General features: G+C 27.3%; 1 protein-coding gene across 1 annotated transcript; it reads left to right on the top strand.

The window, feature by feature from the left end:
- The first annotated feature begins 1,049 nt into the window (after positions 1–1,049).
- LOC107441152 (glucose-induced degradation protein 4 homolog) lies at positions 1,050–16,142 on the top strand. Its single transcript, XM_016054304.3, has 5 exons — positions 1,050–1,284; positions 5,617–5,784; positions 8,167–8,268; positions 11,941–12,071; positions 12,826–16,142. Exons 1-5 carry the CDS (start codon positions 1,138–1,140, stop codon positions 12,887–12,889), a joined length of 612 nt encoding a protein of 203 aa, XP_015909790.1. The 5' UTR covers positions 1,050–1,137; the 3' UTR covers positions 12,890–16,142.
- Positions 16,143–19,483: the final 3,341 nt, after the last annotated feature.

Here is a 19,483-nt window from a genome sequence, read left to right as displayed (position 1 = left end):
CGAAATTAATTCAAATCTTACCAAACTACCTTAACGGTAGCTTCGCGAAAATGCGTTTATGTTTTCGTTTTTGCATCTCTTCAAGTTACAAGTTGTTATTAAAATGTGTTCGTAAGTGATGTTAGACCATGCTCATCTATTTAATTATAAGTCAAAAGTTACATAACTACACACATAATATTAAAATATGTATGGTACAAAATTACATATTTTTAATAACTCAACACTTGACCCGTTTAAACTAAGGATAATAATTTGCGATCAAAGTGGGCTGCAGGTGGCGTAGAGCAGAACTCTCTACCTATGGCAACACTTCACATGCTTTCCCCATTAGCGTGTGGAAAGTCATAGAGGAAGGAAGTACGTTAGTTTCTCTCTTGATTTTCATACAAATTAGAATCTTTTAAGTTGGAAAACAATATAGAACTGAAAACTACATTAAACATAGTTCTAAAGAAAACGGAAATTTTAAAAAATATTTTTATTAAATAAAAAGGAAAAATATCGTGGTACATTCCTAAACGACTGAAGAGAGGAGGAAAGGCAAGGGAGAAGGACCAAAGGCGTGAAATCGGTCTCCAGATGGCGTATTCGAGTGTTGCGATCGCCAATTGAAAAAAAAATGAGTCATCAAGAGCGCTTACGTAATTACAAAGCTTGAGAAAAGTTATTTATACCAATACGAGATTCTAGAAATATGCTTACTTCGTTCACCATAATACATAACGTTGAACGTAGATTTTCTCCCTTAAAATCCATCGCAAATTTCACCTTCCGCTTGACGTTAAAATCTTGGCGTGATAATAGTCTTGGTGCTCCCCAATTTCAGATGCCGCCAAGGTGCTAACTTGCAGGGTTAACGTAACAAAGTAGCGGCTGCCAAGATAGTTGTTTTATATATTTTTAATAAATTTTAAATCAAATTTTATTAGTGCTCCGTATAGAGGCAATAAATTTTTTGATTGATTTCTGAATATTTGCTTATTTTAATAGTTCTGATAACAGCTAGAAAAATACGTTTGTATCACGAATGCCCACGACAACAATAGATGGTGTTCTGCTAATGTAAACAACTAAACTCTGTTCAAAATTTCTTTCATTATTAACCGCTGATTTAATTTGTTTTTTTATAAAATTATGCCTGGAAAAACAAAAATTGTTCCACCACCTCCTGCAAATTCTCATCAACCTGGGGTGGCTAGATCATTGTTGTATAATGGCTCAAAATTTCAAGGGCATCAAAAGAGTAAAGGAAATTGTTATGATGTTGAAGTAGTTCTTCAGGTAATGATCCAATATCATCATATCTCCAGGAATGTCAAAACATTATTACGAAGCAGTGCTTCCTTTAAATAATTTAAATTTTCTGAGTTGAAATAAGTTACATTTTATCATTGAAGATCTTAACTTATGATTTCCTTGTAATTAATACTCTAAAGGAGGATTATAAAATAATTTGATTTTATATTTGAATTGAGTTAGCCTCTTACGTCCTAGAATCCAATATGGATTAAATTTTGAGTAAAATTACGTGCTCATGATTAATAAAATGACTTTCCATATTGTTTAATAGGTTTCTGATCATAATTACATTGTGCCTTGTTTCTTAAGGTTCATGTAAATAAAAGTAATCTATTATTTGACAGCTGAAGAATTTAAACAATTTCTCCAATTCTACTAATCAAATTCTTAAATTGCAAAATGTTTCGTAAATAATAAGAATCGGTCAATATCACTGTTTCAAAATACTTACTCCTAGAATTTAACTTCGCGGAGTTTTGGCAACTTGGCGCCAAAATGAAATTATATATTATTGGTAATTTTAGAAATAAAACTAATCGTAATAAATCTCATACAATGAAAAAACTTTATTACGTAATGCATGTTTAAAATTTGGGACTTAATTTATCAAAAGCTTTAAACGTTTATATTAAACAGAAAAAATAATTAATCTTTAAAAATTAGAAGGTTAACACGAAATTAATTCAAATCTTACCAAAGAGGATATTTTTAAGTAATAATGTATGACTTGGATTATAAACTAGATAAGTACTGCAACACACAGTCCAATCGTTTCGACTTTTAAACTGTAAACAAATGTTGTACTAGAATGTTTCGAACAATTCAGTTTATTTTTTCTCTTCTCGAATATAATACAGTGTTTTCACTACAGCGCGAGAACGCGAGAATCTCGCGTATTTTTTTCTTTTCTCGCATTAAAAAATTATTAACGCGAGAAGATCGCGCACTCTATTAATCAATTTCAAAATGAGCGAATTTTGGAAAATGTTATCTAAATGTTAGAAAATGTTATCATGGATCCATGTTATCTAGCTTCCCTACCAGTATTGTTCAGAACCGGTACGAACCAGAACACAATCCCCCCCCCTCACTAATGACGGAACACCTTTCAGAACACATTTTTCTGCAACCACGTGTTCACGGAAGGTAAGATTTCTTCATGTAAGACGTTAAAATGTTTTTCAATGCTACAAATTTACTAAGTGATTCCGAATTGTTCAGCATATGTGGCAAGGTCATTTAGCACTCAAAACCGAATTAAGACAAAATATCGTATACAAATGACTGATAAACATTTGAGCAACCTAATGAGAAAACCTGATGAAAAAGTAGATATAGAACGTTTTCCATATTATACCTGCCAACTCTTCCGGATTTTCCGGAAGATTTTATTTTCACATTTAAAGTGGTAGCAATACTCAGGTTATTCCAATTAATTTCTTTAATTATAATGATAATTATAAATGAGTGTGACCACCACTATATATAAATAATTACAATAAATATATAAAAGCATAATAATCCTAGCGCAAGCGAATTTCAACGGAATCAAAATAGTATAAATATATTTTTGAGTCAGATTGCTTTTCGTTTATTGTTTTACAACCACTCTGAAAATGCATTCTCGGAAAGAGTGAAAGTTGGCAGGTATGCCATATGATGATGCAGTAAAAATATTCAATGCTTTAAAAATTAGAAAATGTTAAAAATGTATTATAATTTAAGAAATATTTTTTTTCCAAGTCTATTCGCGTTTTTTTAATTTTTAGAAATCTCACTTAACTTTTTGAGATCTCACCCTGTTTTTGAGAAAGGGTGAGAAATTCTCTCTCATTTTTTTTCTGTAATGAAAACACTGATAATACTATTTTTTTTAACCACATATCCAATAATTAGGGAAAACTTCCATTTAGAAATATCTATTACGTTTAGTTTCTGGAAGTAACATAAATAAATTTTTTTAAAACGATTTTTCAATACTGTCGGAACATTTGTACTGCCCAGAAAACTGGTATGGTTCCTTAATTGGCAATTACCTTTGAGTTATTTATTTATTCATTATTTAAAAAATACTTGCTTGATATATCATTTTTTTAAATATTATTCTTTACTATTATTATGTTTTTATTTTTATTCTAATTTAAAGGCTTAAACTAAAAGGGGTATTCGTTTTTTATTAAGTAATTATGTAATATTACTGTATTATGAAACACATTTTCAAAAACTTATCGAAAATTTTATGAAAAATGTACTGAAGCCCATTTGTTACTTAACGTTTTTGCAATTATTAAAAAAAGTAAATAATTTATACTTACTTTTTAAGCTTTATATAAATACCATTTACGATTGAGATTTGTAAAAAAAAAGAAAGAAAAAGAACTATAAACTGTTATTTGAAGTTAATTTTTAAAAATATTACTAAACAATCTGGATAAAACCTTTAATTAATTTATAATAACTAAAAGTTAAATTGAAACTACAAATTTTTTTTATTTTGTTGCAATGATATCCTAACAAAATGAATAAGTGTTATTCGGATAGACTCTGGAACTAAACTTGTGTCAATGAAGTAATATTTAGCTATCTTTTAATTAGGCAATTTTTTTTTATGTAACCAACAGTTTGTTGTCAAGAAATAAAAATAATTGCGTAGCAATCTTTAAAAAATATTACATTCTACTAGCAAAGCAAGTTATGAATAAAAGTCTGTAAAAAATTTCATGAACGTTTTTCATTAAAAAAAATTTATTTTTATTTTTTTTTGAAATTTTAATAAGTGATGAAATCTAATAAAAGCCAGGCTTTTAATTTAAAAAAAAAGAAAAAAAGATTTAGCAAACCTTGGTTTGAAGTCTTAGCATTTTATCAAAGCACAATGAACCAGAGAAAACAAATAAAATTAAAATATTTTCTTACAAATGACACATTAATCATTATTATTCTAATACTGTTACTAATCTAGACATCTTTAATGATTAATTTTGCAGTAAATAAAAGCACTCTTTAAAACTGAGCTAATAGTTTTGACAAAAATGTATAAATATATTTTTTTGAAGATACTTTAAAACTTTTTATGTCTTTATAATTAAAAAAAAAATTTTTTACTTTTCATAGCTAAAAAAAATAAATAATAATCTGTGAATAAAATTGTCTATCAGTAAATTTAAAATTAATTTTTATTAAAAAGTGTGTTTCTTACTTGTTTACTCAGTAAATTCTATTTCCTACCTGTCTGGTTAAAGTTCTCTTACTGTTGGGCCTACCATAGAAGATTTTTCTATTTTCATTCTTTGTGTAAACTTATACAGAAGCTACCAACCGTAACAAATGCTATTGAACACTGAAGTAAATAAAATAAAAAAATAATTATAATGTCCTCTATTAGCAGATTCTCCATATCATAGCAAAGTTTTACATAATCATTCTACAAGTCATTCTAAATTTCTTTTAGAATTTTTAAAATTTAGCTTTAGTTTAAATTTTTTTTAAAAAGCTTTGTTTAGATGCCCAGTGGCTGAGTGGTAGCGCTTCGCACTCCCGTGCCACAGGTCCTGGGTTAGATCCTCTGGCCGGGCATGGTTGACTCAGCCTTTCATCCCTTCAATGTATCGATAAATGAGTACCAAGCATGCTTGGGAACTAGACACTGGGGGTTTTTTGTTTGGCTGACCACCTACCTGGAACATCTGCTTATGCAACCCAGAGCCCAAGGACAAGAAAACTGAGATAGGCACAGTAGGCCTTGGCCCTCTATGAGCTGTTGCGCTACTGAGTTTAGTTTTTTTTTTTTAGTTTAAAAAAAAATCCGAAAATAAAAGCGTGTCTTTATTTATATAGAAGCACAAAGAATTTCGTTACAACTATATCTTGTAAAATATTTGTAATGTAGAAAATTATAGGATTTTGATATTGTTTTGAAGAATATTATAATACCTGACAGGGTCCTAAATCCAAATTTTACCAAAACTAGGCAAAAACAAAATTTTTGCTGGATTTCCGTTGCTGGCTGGGTAAAAGATTCAAATTTTCACCAGGTATCCTTACTTGATACATCTCTGGTTTAAAATAATTGGACTTAAAGAAGGCGAAACAGCAAGCACAAATGAAAGTACTATGTGCTTTATTAAATTTTTTTTTTTTCTTGCTTTAGTCTACATAGCACATAGCTTTTGTTGGACAATTAACCTTATTTAATCATTGTTCCGTATGAGACCAAGCTCTACTGACTGTGTTATTTTGCACAATAGTGTGTTTCAAAACTGTAGTTTATAAAGCCAACAATTTATATTAAAAATGTTGCATTTTATTTTTCAGCATGTTGATGAAGATAATGCATATGTGTGTGGTTATTTAAAAATTAAAGGGCTCACTGAAGAGTACCCTACTCTAACAACATTTTTCGATGGAGAGATAATTGGTAAAAAATATCCCTTTTTAACTAGGAAGTGGGATGCAGATGAAGAAGTCGATAAAAAACATTGGGTATGTTTCTCCTCTTTCCTTTGTCAGATATTTGAGTTTCTTATTATTTTCATAAGATTAATTTTTAAAAATTGTTTATGTTCATGAAATTTCCGTTTATGTTCAGGGGTCTGTTTAGAAACATTGACCCTTCATAAAAATGGACCCTTCACAAAAATATTTTGTGAAAGGTCCATTTTAACTTAAAAACGGACCCTTCACAAACCGATTTTTCTTTTAATTGAACCTTTCACAAATTTGTTTATCTTCATTATTGTTTTGCTAATCGAATAAACCCTTCCCAGGGTAGAAAACAAGAAAGATGGATGTAAACGAATTAAGTTTTGTCTTCAGCAGACGATTCTTCCATTATTCGTCCGAAATTAATATTATGTGTTCAGCAGTATAGACTCAATACCAAATATTTGTATGTTGCATCTCTAATTTAGAAGCAGCAATTGCTGTTTATTTTTGAAAATTTAAATTTTTTTATTATCATTTCACAGTGCCAAGCATAATCTTGTATCTATTTACAATTTAAAAACTCCTTGAAAAAGTTTTTTGCAAAAACTGGACCCTATTTGCACAAATTCATAAAAGCGCATCTTGGTTGAAAGAATGTGAGTAATTTTTTCACAATTTCACGAAAACCGGACTTTTCACATAATGTCTGGACAGACCCCTGATGTTCGATCAAGCTTTTTTTTCTATTTTATTAATTCATTTAAATGTAACTCTTGCAATTTTCAAATCAATCCAAGTTATGAATATTTTATTCCCTGGAATATTCAGTATTGTTGCAATTTCTTTAACCCCTTCCTTCTCGCTTCTGTGAAAATGACGGGGTGAGGTTTCGCCCTCTATTTCTCGCTCCCATGAAATTTCCAGGCTGGAGTGTTTAGTAGTAATGCGCCAATAAAAATAAAACTAATTCATTTCTTTTACCCGGAAAACATTTTATTTCTCATTTTACGCACTAGATGGCAGTACCAGGATATTTTTAAGGTAATTGTAGATAGTTAGTTTATTTTAAATTAGATGTCACCACTAATAAAAAAATAGGCACTTTTATAACCGTTTTCTTGAAAATTAACCGATTGTTAAGGGGTTAATGACGTTTATTTAAAAAATGTTTTATTCAATATGGCTCTTGCTGCAGTGAATAACTTATTTTTTTAGTTTTATTCACTAGCTATGTTATAGATACACTGCCCTACAAAGATGGAAGAGACACTTTCAGTTTTTGACATTTTTTAAGAAATACTCGGAGGATTATTTTATAACTTTAGAAATGTTTAGTTTATGCGATTTTTCAAACTTAGTAATAAAATTTAAAGCTTTCAGAGGTTTGAGGGACAGACAATAAATAATGAAAGAAAATAAGTTTTTTTGAACACCCTATGTCAGAAAATCAAGTTATAATCTTGTAACATGTATTAATTACTTAGTTTTTTATTTGCAATCGCCACATAAAATTTCCTAAGCCTAGCTTAAATATTTATGGACATTTTTTTAAAAAAACTAATTTTTCTGTTTTGCGATTTTTGCTATAATTTTAAAAATATTCAGTAAAGATGAACAAAAATTTTGTTTTACAATTTGAAAAAAGTTTATTTAAAACTACACAAGATACGAGTATTTAAAGTAGTTATTATGTAATGCGCAATCACGAAAAAATTTTCAAGATTTTTTTTCTTCATAATTTTGTATACTAATGAAAAAAAATCTTATAATATGTCAAAAACATAAAAAGTTTTGAGAAATTTTCTTTGTAGTTTTTGTATTTTTTAAAATAAATCTCAAAATAATCAGTGAGTTTTCTCAATTTTTTTTCTTTCTTTTTTTTTCTTCTTTTTTTTGTAGTAATGGGAGACACTACCTTTAACCGAACAGCAAGAAAAAAATAAAAATGTCTGGGAAACCCCTATAAAAAGTTCCATATTTCTATAAATATTTAAACTAGAATTATGAAACTTTATGCAGTTGTTGCAAATAACAATTAAAGTAATCAATGCAAATTACAAGCTTATTGCTTGATTTGTTTTGGTATAAGTTGTAAAATTTGTTAGTTGTAATTCGTAATTGTAGGGGTATGGAATCTCTTATAATGATTTGTAGCCTATAGCAGCACTTTATTTAGTAACACAGTTATAGGCTGTTTTATCAGTTTTATGGTTCCTTTTAATTAAAATTTACTTAAATGATTCATAAACTTAAAACAACAACAAACTTAATATGACTAGTCTTTACAATAAACACAACTGCTAATTAATTATAACTATGCTTTTCTCTAAATATTTTTTTCATATTCTTATAAAGTTAATGTACCTTATATATTTTAATCTTTTATATTATTGAATATTTAAAATAAAAATCAACTAAAGCTTATTTGTATTTTTCTAGAATAAATTTCACTCATTTTATCAATATGCAAAATGTTTCAATTCAGACTCATTTGATTATGATGAACTAAAGGATACAGATTATGTCTTCATGCGATGGAAAGTATGTATTGTTGAGTTTTACTATTTAATGCAGAGGCATAACTATTCTTGAACGAGTTGTCTTTTTTTAAAAAAATATTCTATACCATTCTTTAGTTTTGAAACTGTAAATAAGATAGAGATATACTGGGTCCTAAAATACAGTTCTTGATACACAAGAAAACTTGGATTTATTAAACGGCCAGTTTTAGGTACATGAGAAAATCTGGATTTATTATAATGCCAGTTCTGGATAGATGGCCTATTATAACATTTATGCATAACATTAACAATATAAAAATTGTATAATTTTTTATCAAATAAATATTTTGTATGATATAGTTCAAGAAAATTTATTGTGAGCCTGTATGAATAAAACATATGTTTTTATTTTTAGATTTTGTTAAATTTGGATTGACTGTTTGGAAGTAGAATGATTTATACAGTCAATTCGCTATAACTCGAAGTATGATAACTCAAATATTACTATAACTCAATTTTTTATGAAGTCCCGACCCTTTTATCTTCAATTTCAAGTTAATTATTCTCGATTACTCGAATTTTACTCCCTTTAACTCAATTTTTTTTGGATCTTTTGAAGCAAGAAAAAAAACCTAGGAGCTGATATCTTGTCCCTTCCTTTGCAACACACACACAATGTCTTTCGCACTCTTCATGGAGAAGCTAAAGCTATCCCTCTTGAAGTATGTGAACAGTGGTTAAATGAAACATTACCAAATTTACTTCAAGGATACAGTTAAAATGATGTTTTCAATATTAATTAAATGGATTTATTTTTTAAATGTCCTCCAAATAAGACTATGATGTTTAAAGATGAATACTGCTCAGGGGGTAAAATGAGCAAGGAACGTTTGACTGTCCTAGTTGGAGGAAATGCGTCTGTGACAGGGAAATTGCCCTTACTTGTTATCGGAAAATACCGAAATGCCCGATGTTTCAAGAATGTAAAAACGTATCCTTTGGATTGCAAGTCTAACAAAAAGTTTTGGATGACATCAGTATTATTTGAAGACTATGTAAGAAAATTGGATCGGAAATTCTTCGCTAAGAAAAGAAAACTGATACTCTTTATGGATAAATGCACAGCGCATAGTGATCTACCTAATTTGAAAGCAGTAAACTTGCAGTTTCTCCCTCCAAACACAACAGCAAAGTTGCAGCCGATGGACCTGGATATCATAAAGTGCTTCAAATAGTCTTATCGTAAATGGTTTGTCAGAAAAATTATCTTAATTATTATAAGCATTTAGAAGATTTGTAATTAATAAATAAGCTTTAATTAAATAATCCAACAATATTTTGAAAGTCCAAAACCGAAACTAACGGTAAGTCGAACTTCCGTTAAGTCGAAGTTTTTCGTCAGTCCTATCAGATTCGAGTTATCGCGAATTCACTGTATAAACCTCTGCTTTGTTGAAGTGAGGACACTAGCTGATAGTAATTAAATTTTTATGGCATTTATTAATGTAGCTTCTATTAAATGTATATTTTATTAAAATTATAATATATTAAATAAAAAATTTTTTGATTCTCAGGTAGAATTTTTTTTTATCTGTTAACTATAAATGTAAATTATGTGAAATGTAATCTACCTGAGTGTAATCTTATAAGCTTTTTGATACTCAGTGAGAAATCTTTTCATGTTACAAGTTTTGAACAGAAGATTAATTTAGTGATTTTGCTACCTTAATGTTATGATTCAATCTTTGTATCGTTGTAATTTTGAAATCCTAAAGAAAAAAAGTAACTACTAGATCGAGTAACAAAAAAGGGGCGTATTTGATTTTATGAAAAACTTTATCTATGAAATTCACGTGTATTTACATTGTGTGCAGAAAAAAAAACTTGAAAACATTCTGTGGTATTAGCCTCACTGTAAGGTTTTTACCCTGAGCGCTTGGATATTGAATATTTTGAGTTGTAGCACGTAAGAAACATGCTTTCTAATAAAAATTTACTTTAAATTTACCTTTGGCCAATTTTATTCTTACTTTCTTCTTTTCAATGTTAAGTTTAATTTATGTTGAAAATGTAATAAAATATATTATTATGAGTTTTTCGTTGAATTATTTCTCCTTAAGCTATTAATTAAGGAGAAAAAAATATTTTTATTTATTCTTTTAAATTTTAGTTATAATTTTACCTAGATAGTATTATTTTGCACCTAAGAATTATATCTGGAGTCTGTCTAGGTTTTTTTGATAGGTACCTATTTTATGCGAAGTAAGAGAATATTTTCAAAGATTGTCACTACAAATAAAAATCATTCGTGACTGGTAAATTTTTTAATATTATTCCCCTTATGTTCAAAAATAATTTTGCTAATGTGAAATTTTGGGCTTAAAATCGTATCCAAAAATAAAATCATTGTTCATAGTTAAATTTCAATTTAGTAAAAACCTGCATTTAATAGTACTAGCACTAAAAGGTATTTTTCATTATGAAAGCATTTTCGACTAGATCAGGAAAAGTTTCATCGAAGAAAAAAAAATTTTCATAAAAAATAAAGGTTTGTTAGAATAAATTTACAATAGTGTAAGATAATATTCGAATGTTTATAATAATCTTCGAATTTCGACTTCTTGTATAGTTTACAGAGGGAGAGTCATGTTGTTTCATTATAAAAATACTCAGTGGGAAAAAAAAGCTTGCTTTGATATGGCGTAAGCGACCAATTAGGCTTACCACATTACACTATCTGACCAAACACATGCTACCTTTTTTGTAGAAAACAGCTGGCAGAAAAGCTTTTCGTTTCCATAGATTGCAACAAAAATGGCAGTTGCATGAGGATTTTTTTTCTTTTTTAAGTATTTTGTGAAAATACCATTTTTCCTAAAGTTGAATTTGAGAAGGTACCGCTAATCGGTAGTAACTTTACCCTGGACAGACCCTTGTGTATGATTCCCCTAAGAGGCTTAAACTAATTTTTCACATCCCAACTACGCTTATTGACTTATTTGACCCATATAAGCAGAATCACTGGTTTTACTAACACGAGCCAAAGCCAAGTGACTCCTCTTACATAAATGGAGATTATTTAATGGTAGTTTTCTTTAAATAGTAATAAAAAAAGGTGTCATTAGCTTGAGGAACCTCATAATTGCTCCTTTTGTTTATTTAATTATATCTAGGTTATAGAGTTTATAATGCTCTGTAGAGTTTATTACTCAGAAAGTATTTGAATTAATTATATTTGTCAATTATTAAGGTTTTGTCTAATTAAAATCCTGAAAAGGCAAAGTTCCTAGAACTATTTGTCAACAATGGATGCTGATTGCGACATAATTTAATTGAAACTGGATATATATATTTAACAGGCTGGATTCTTTTCTCTGAAAGTTACTATTATTTTATAAATGCTATAGTGATACTTAGCTTGTTTATCATACAAATGATATCTTAGATAAAAAGAAGTGATTATTGCTTACTTAATTTGAGTTAAGTCTTAAAATGTTACTTTAAGCCTAAACTCAATGAAAGAAGTGTAAATATTTCAATATTCCATCTATAAATTAAAAAACAAACAAAAAAAAGTGCTTGGTTTAAGTATAGCGTGGCGATTATATTTATATTGTTATATGATGATATTTTTTTTATTAATAGGCCATTGTCTATTTTATTTTTTTTTTATTTTTGTCTGTTTTTTATATATATATATATATATTTATAGGAGCATTTTTTAGTCCCAGACCATACCATCAAAGATATAAATGGTGCATCCTTTGCTGGATTTTATTACATATGCTTCCAAAAATCTACTGCAGCTATTGAAGGTTATTATTATCACCGGAGTTCTGAATGGTAAATATTTACATTTTAACATGAACCTCTTTGTGAAATTCTATAAATTTGTGTATAGTCTTAAAGAAAGAAAAGCTGTAGATAGATATGAAATCAAAAATCGTTCTTAATTTTTAAAAGAAAAATTTAATGCTGAAAATATCAATTTACTTTATTTTTTTAAGAAAAGTGACTAAAATAGAATAAAGTTTATTAAAAACGCTGATAAAAAGAAAAATTAATAAAAAGCTTCATGGGTAAAAAGAAAATTACTTCTTAAAACTAATCTTAAATGTAGAAAACCACAGATATCTATGTAACGGGTAGTCTATAGTACCATAGAGAAGAAAAACGATAATAGAAGAATAAAGTCTATCAGAAATGCTACCTTAAAATACTGGGCAATAATAAAGGCAGAAATACAGCAAAAAAAAAAAAAAAAACTTTCTTAATTCTTCAAACAAAACATGTTGAAAAACAACAAAATTGATTCGCTTTAATGCAATTTTTAAATAAAATCTGCAGTACATAACTGGTAATTTACTATAAAGTAATCTAGCTTTAATTCTTTGAATTTTCTTTTTCCATCGTTTTCTAGGACATAAATTTACAAGTTTTAGAACTTAAATATGCTTAAAAACTATTCACTAACAATGTATATTTACAAATACCATTTTAGATTATTCTTTATTAAATCTATTCACGGCCGAATATTCGTCAAATGATGCATTACTTTTCATATTTCATGACTTTTAATTCTATTTTTTTTTTGTAGGTATCAATCATTGAATCTAACTCATGTGCCCGAACACAGTATACAAATATATGAATTCCGATAATCTGCCATTTGGTGACATGTTCATTTGCAGAATGTGGAGCGATTCTCATAACTGAACATTCAGTATTTGCAAATAAACTGAAAACATGATGTATATTGAATGTACTGTACATAAAAAGAAGAAAAAATTTAAAGAAAAAGTGATATTCATCTTTAGCAACTTACTCCACTACAATGAAGGCAATTTGCGAGCATCATATTTAGCAGAATTGAATTAAATACAAAACTAAAATTTTGATTTTTGTTTTATTCCCTAAATATGATAAATATAAGTACATCACTTGGTATTAAACTAGAATCTGGCGTGTGAAATTCTATCAGTTTGTGTTGCTAAGTTTGTTTGTTATTCTTAAATTTGTTGAGTTTATTATTTTATTTTGTATGCAATTTTTTTTTTTTAAATCTATTTTCCATGCCTGCCTTGAGATAAATAAATCCATGTATTAAATTAAATATTAATCATATCTTATTTTGCTTTTTTTAAAAATCTTTTGAATGAATTTCATATTGTTTAAAGAAGTATTTGCATATAAGAAAGTTAAAAATATCTATATACATTTTTAATTTTCTTCAATATTGCTTAAATGTTAAAGTAAAATATTGGCTTTAAAATTATTAAAATAACTGTTTGTATTGTTAACATAAATGGCTATCTCTTTATTCTTTCATTTGTTAGGAAGCTCAGACTGTTTATGCATTTTTTTAAACATTGCATAAATATATTTTAAAAATAATGAATAAAAAAATTTGGAGAAAGGAGTTGAACATCTATAAATGAAGCAAACATTCACACAATAGTATTATAGTATCAATATTAATGTATTTAATATTAAAAACAATTTTGGCAATTTAATTTTGTTACTTATCTTGTTCACAGAAAATGTGTCATTATTTTTACTTTTAAAATAAAAATGACTTTAACGTTTTCTAACACTTTAGATTAAAAGAAAATGTGCAAAGCTTGATTTCAAAATGTAATTCATTTTATTGAAATGAATATTTATTCCACATTCTTGAAGTCTTTATTTGAATTTTCCTTTATTTCTACAGATTTTACTATAAACTACTTCTTTTATGAAAAGCTTTTTAAAGATTAGGAAAAATCCCATTTCCCATCTTTCTTCTTGCGCATTTCTTTTTAAACTCTTTAACTAAGCCCCCCCCCCCCAGACACATTTTTTGTAACTTAATTTATTTGGTGGCAATATATATATATGTCATATAATATATAAGTCATCATTCAGCTAAACTGATAGTTATTCTTTGTGCAAGTAAATATAATAAAACAAAACTAATACTATGTGCCTACTAGTACTAGTTTGCCATACTTTTTACAGATTATAGTACTAGCTACAGAATTTATGGAAAATGTTTAAGGATTATGAAAAATCCAATTTTGTGATTTCCATTCTTTTTTATTTTCTTGTTCATTTACTATTTTATTACTACTCCTTATTTCTATTATAATCAATTATCTAATATTTTCTATTACTATTCTCTAACTACTCTTTGTTTCTTGCCACAGCAATCTATCTGATACTTTTATAAACTGATTATTAATCTTTATACAAGCAATTATATTAAAACGGATTTTATTGTTTAAAAAATGTGGGACATCAGTTAACTTCTTTGTTTTCATATTGTCATGAAAAGTACCACAGAAAATTAGCTCAATTATTATTGTGTAATATTGCTAAAGTTTAGCATCTCATTTATCGTCTTCAGACATGTTATTTCTAGATCTTTTTAAAACTTTGAACACAGCATGGGTTCGAATTCACTGGTATATAGATATGGAAAACTTCCATTTGATCTTGCTGTGTTGCATTAGAACTCGGAGAATTGATAAATTCTCTAGCAATCAGCAAGTTTAATAATCTCCATTGCCTTAATTTTTGTTCATAATGAGCAAGAATCACAATTATACTGGTTATTATTGAATTTCTTTTTTCAGGTTTTTTTTAAAAAATTAATCCATTTATTTTTGCACATTTTAATGCATTTGCTTATATTCCATATTTGTAGATCAAATTTATTGCTTTTCATGCAGTTTTTTTTTTTTTTTTTACTGATGTTTTATATATTTTTTCCTTTGTTTATAAAAATATTTGCAATTTCATCTATATGTATATTTATTGGTATTTAAAAGATTAAATGTAATATATAAATTTTGTTTCTTTATAGTATAAATGATTGTATTGCAAGGACAATTAGCAGTATTTTTTTTGTTTATAAGGACATTCATATTTTTATAATAGAAAGTTTTACTAATTTATTTACGTTGCTCTTAAAGATCATTTGGAGATTCTTCTCTTATTTTCCAACTACTCTCGTATTAATTAGTGTACCTTCATTGTTAGGAGTTGCTCTTAGTTAAAATATATAAATTCAAATTTTTGTTAAATACAAATTGAGAAAAAATATATTCTGGAAAAATAATCGCTCTATGTCAAAGTCACCAAAACATAATTTATAAAAAAAATTAAAACAATGTAATCAAATGAAAAAATGTAATTTTAAGTATGGAGTTTAAATTTAAAGTCATCAAGCCGTTATATTTTTTACTTGTTCGATTGACTTAACTTTTTAAAAAATGCTTTTTAAGTTTTATATACACAATTGACTATGAGGGGTTGATACTTTTCTTGCTCATAAACTTTTGGGTTTGTCTTTTAAAGTATTAAGGCACTTATAAGCAAATTAAATAACTAATTTTTAAAATCCTGGAATGCTCATAAAATTTTGGGTTTATTACGCCAGTTTTTAATCAAAATAACCTTTTTTTCCAAAATGTGGAACCTCATAATACACACTAAATAAATTATAAATTGTACTTTCAAAGTATGGTAGGTAAATATAACCCCTCATTATTCACTTGATATCATACCACTGTTTTATCGCAATTTTGATTTGTTTTGAATTTATGATATATTCTGCCATCTATGCTGATATAGCAAAATTATTGTAGCTTGTAAAATGTGTTAAGTTTTTATTGAATATTCCATTGTGTAAAGAAATTCATTTGATAGCGTTGCATTGATCACTCTTTCACTTGAAATGTTTTAGTGTGATGTTTGATAGTGATAGTTTTATTGTAAATCTGTAAATAATTGGATGCAAGAACTGAAGTTAAAAATCTTTATTAGAGGCATTTAAAATGGATATTTTACCAATTGTGAAAGAAATGTGCTTCTAACAATTGGTTAGCTTTTGTAACAAAAGTGATACAGAAATAAAATCTAATTTATTGAAAATATGTGTTTATGAAAATGATTGTTTGCATTTTCTTAATTTTTTATTTTAGTTTTAAAAAAAATACTCCATCTACTTTATAAGTATTTTGAAAAAGTAAAGTTAATAAAATATAGTGATTGGGTTATTCAATTATAAGAGGAGAATAAAATTTCAATTTATTAAAATGTTGACTAGCCTGCAAGAATTATTCTATGAGACAGTATAAAGTAAAAATGCCAGCAATGAGTTTTTATCTCAAAAATATTGAATATTGTTTAATATTGTTACTTTTAAAATGTATACTTTTTTCTTTCTTTCAAGATATTCTAATTTCTTGATTAAAATTTTTTTTAAGAGGACGCTTTACCGCGGAAGAAAGTTTTTGTCCCAAATTCGCTCTCTCCTTTTTTACTAATTTAAAAGAAAAAGTTCAGGCAAACCTAGATAAGTCGTGAAGTTTCAATTGCTGAAAGAAAAAATACTTCAAAATATTAAAATGCAAACAAATTATCAGAAGAGAAATCGTTCATTGCGTAATCCTAAGATATCATCTCATAAATTATTATTTTGGGCTATTTTAAAATTTTCTTTTCAGTATTTCTTCATGGCTTACTCTAGGTTTGTCTGAACACTATTTTTCTGCACTTTAACCCTTTTACTACTAACGGGACTCATTTGTCCCAACAAATGTTTAAAAATTATTAATGGACATACGTATCCACCATTAAGTACGACCGGGACATATATGTCCCAGCCTCTAAATTGATAACCGCTTGTCAGAAAAATCCCAAATACTAAATTTGCCTTCTTTGTGACCTATTTTGTCCTTTTGAATAATAAACGGGACAAAAAAATCCTTTTTTAAAATTTGTAGTCAAAGGGTTAAATTAGTAATGAAGAAGAAAGAGAATTTGCAACGAATTTTTTTTTCGAGGTATGGCAACCTCTTAAGATATTATATAATATTTCCCTGCTACAATTCTATTTTCATTGTCAATAAAATAATTTTACAAGTATTATAAATACTGAAACCATGATTTTTTTTAATTGTCTGATTTCTTTTTCTCCCCACCCCTTCGTTTTAGTAATTCTCATGGTACAGACTGATAATGTTTCATCAGTACTCACCAAAACAATGTGAAATTCATTTAAAACAGTTCTACATTTAGTTCAAACACATTAACTCGTAGTTTGATCATTTACCAGCTAATACGACTAATATTGCAAAATAATTTACCACAGTATTTTAATGTATTTAATATTTCCTTGCAATTTTAATCAAGCATTTACGAACAATTTTCTAGGGCAAAATTTCATTTCGCAAAATTTTGAAGCAACTTATAAAGTTATTTGAATTATCTTGAAACTACTTAAAAAATTATTTAAAATACCAGTCACCAAAATGCTAGCTGAGATTTAATTTTTGAACAGATTTCTTTTCTTTTTTTAAATATTTCTTTTTCTTCCCACATGTTATTAGATTTAATTAAGAACTAACTATAATACAAATATATTTACTTAAGTAATTTGTTTGCATAATTTTTTATCATTGCTTTATTTTAAAAAAAGTTAGCAATTTATATGCTTAAAAACATCATAACCTTTATAATTTAACGCAATTTATTTTGAAGCATTCACTATTTTATAAGTTAGCATGAAACATTTGGTTGCAATATATTTGTTCCTTTTATTTATTCTTTATTTTTTTTATGAATTTTGAAACCTAAGAGAAGAAATTAAAATAAAATATTAATTTGTTCCTTCATTTATTTTTCTATTAGATCTTATGATATTCTATAATTAAGTATTATTCATTATAGCCTTAACAAAGGTGAACTTATTTTTGAGTTTCATTGTTTATTAAGTTGTGTACAAAATATATGAAACCCTGATTACTGCAAAGGCAAACTAGGCCTAGAAATTTGTAAATAAAAGTTCTGTATAAATAGTGTGAAAAAAAAAGTTCCATAATGAAGTGGAAATGTATTAATTAGTATTTATTTTTTGAATGCTGGATCCTGATTTATAGTTTTAAATTTTTTTATAGTTATAAAGAAATAAGGTATTATTAAATAAATATTTTGGTAGAATATAATATTTTGAAAAATTGAATGGTTTTATGCTAGTCAACTGAAGCATTTATGCAAAGCGTTATGTAATTACTAGCTCCCTTTTGTTTTCAAATCCACTTATTTAATAAATTATCGCTTAAGTTATTAAAAAGGTTAAATAAAAATCAGCATATGAAATTGTTTAGTACATGGTAAAAGTTTTTTCTTTAATGAATTTTATTAAATACAGTCAAATCTCGAACTTGACAGGAGAAAAAATTAGAAATATGGGAAATCGCATGTTATCAATGGTAGAATAAAGAAAAATGCTCTTTACATACCTTATTTACTATTCCATACTTATTCTAAAAACACTTTTTACACTTTCACTTAAAAAAAGATTCAATTGTTGTTTGCTTCAGAGATGTGTAAGAAAGTTTGTCTATAACACTTTCTAAGTGAACTATAGCTTTAAATGTCTCCTCTGACATATTCGGCTGCCTCTCAATAAATCTCCCTACAGTGTCCACTGCAGAAAGTGCTTGTTTGTTAGTAACATTGGGCGGTAAATCTTCGATTTCTTCATCCTCTTCCGATAGTTCACAAGAAGCTTTCGTTTGAGCGATGATATCATTGTCATCCCACTGACCACACACTGTTACTGCATCACCTACATTTACAAAGTCATGAAATTCCATGTCATCAAGCTTCATGAGTCCGGTCAATCTGTTCACATCATTCCATGCCATGTCAGCCATTCTTAAAATTTTTTATTTTTTTTGGAATATTTTTTTAATTTTAGAAAAAAAATCTACATTATTTATGGAAAAAAAAATTCGTGAAATCAAGTTTTTTTTTAACATTGAGTGTATAAGGAAATTTTTTCTTTTCTTCCAGATATCGAAAAATTCGTGAAATTGAGCTTCGAGTTAGCGAGGTTCGACTGTATTATATTATTGATGTATATACTTAAATTCATGTTTTGAAATAAAACAGCTTGATTTTCAATTAAGCTTAATACAAAATGGGCTAAAAAGAGTTAAGCATCCATTAATATTGCCAGTTTGAATGGGTACCCTAAAATTATTGTTAGCCTTGGGCCCTATTTTTTCTTAGTTTGACCCTACAAGAGGTGCATTTTAATAGTCCAGTAGATGGCTGTCCACTAATAATAAAGAAAATTTTTTAATTAACTTAAATGAAAAAAAAAATTTAGTTATGCTCTAAATGGACACAAATTTATCCATTAACTAATGCAAATTTTAGAATTCTTAAAAGTTTTTATTTTTAAAACATGTAAAAACAAACTC

This window comes from Parasteatoda tepidariorum, chromosome 10, assembly GCF_043381705.1.
Source record: "Parasteatoda tepidariorum isolate YZ-2023 chromosome 10, CAS_Ptep_4.0, whole genome shotgun sequence".
Taxonomy (NCBI): domain Eukaryota; kingdom Metazoa; phylum Arthropoda; class Arachnida; order Araneae; family Theridiidae; genus Parasteatoda; species Parasteatoda tepidariorum.
This window is presented reverse-complemented; position numbering and strand designations above follow the sequence as displayed.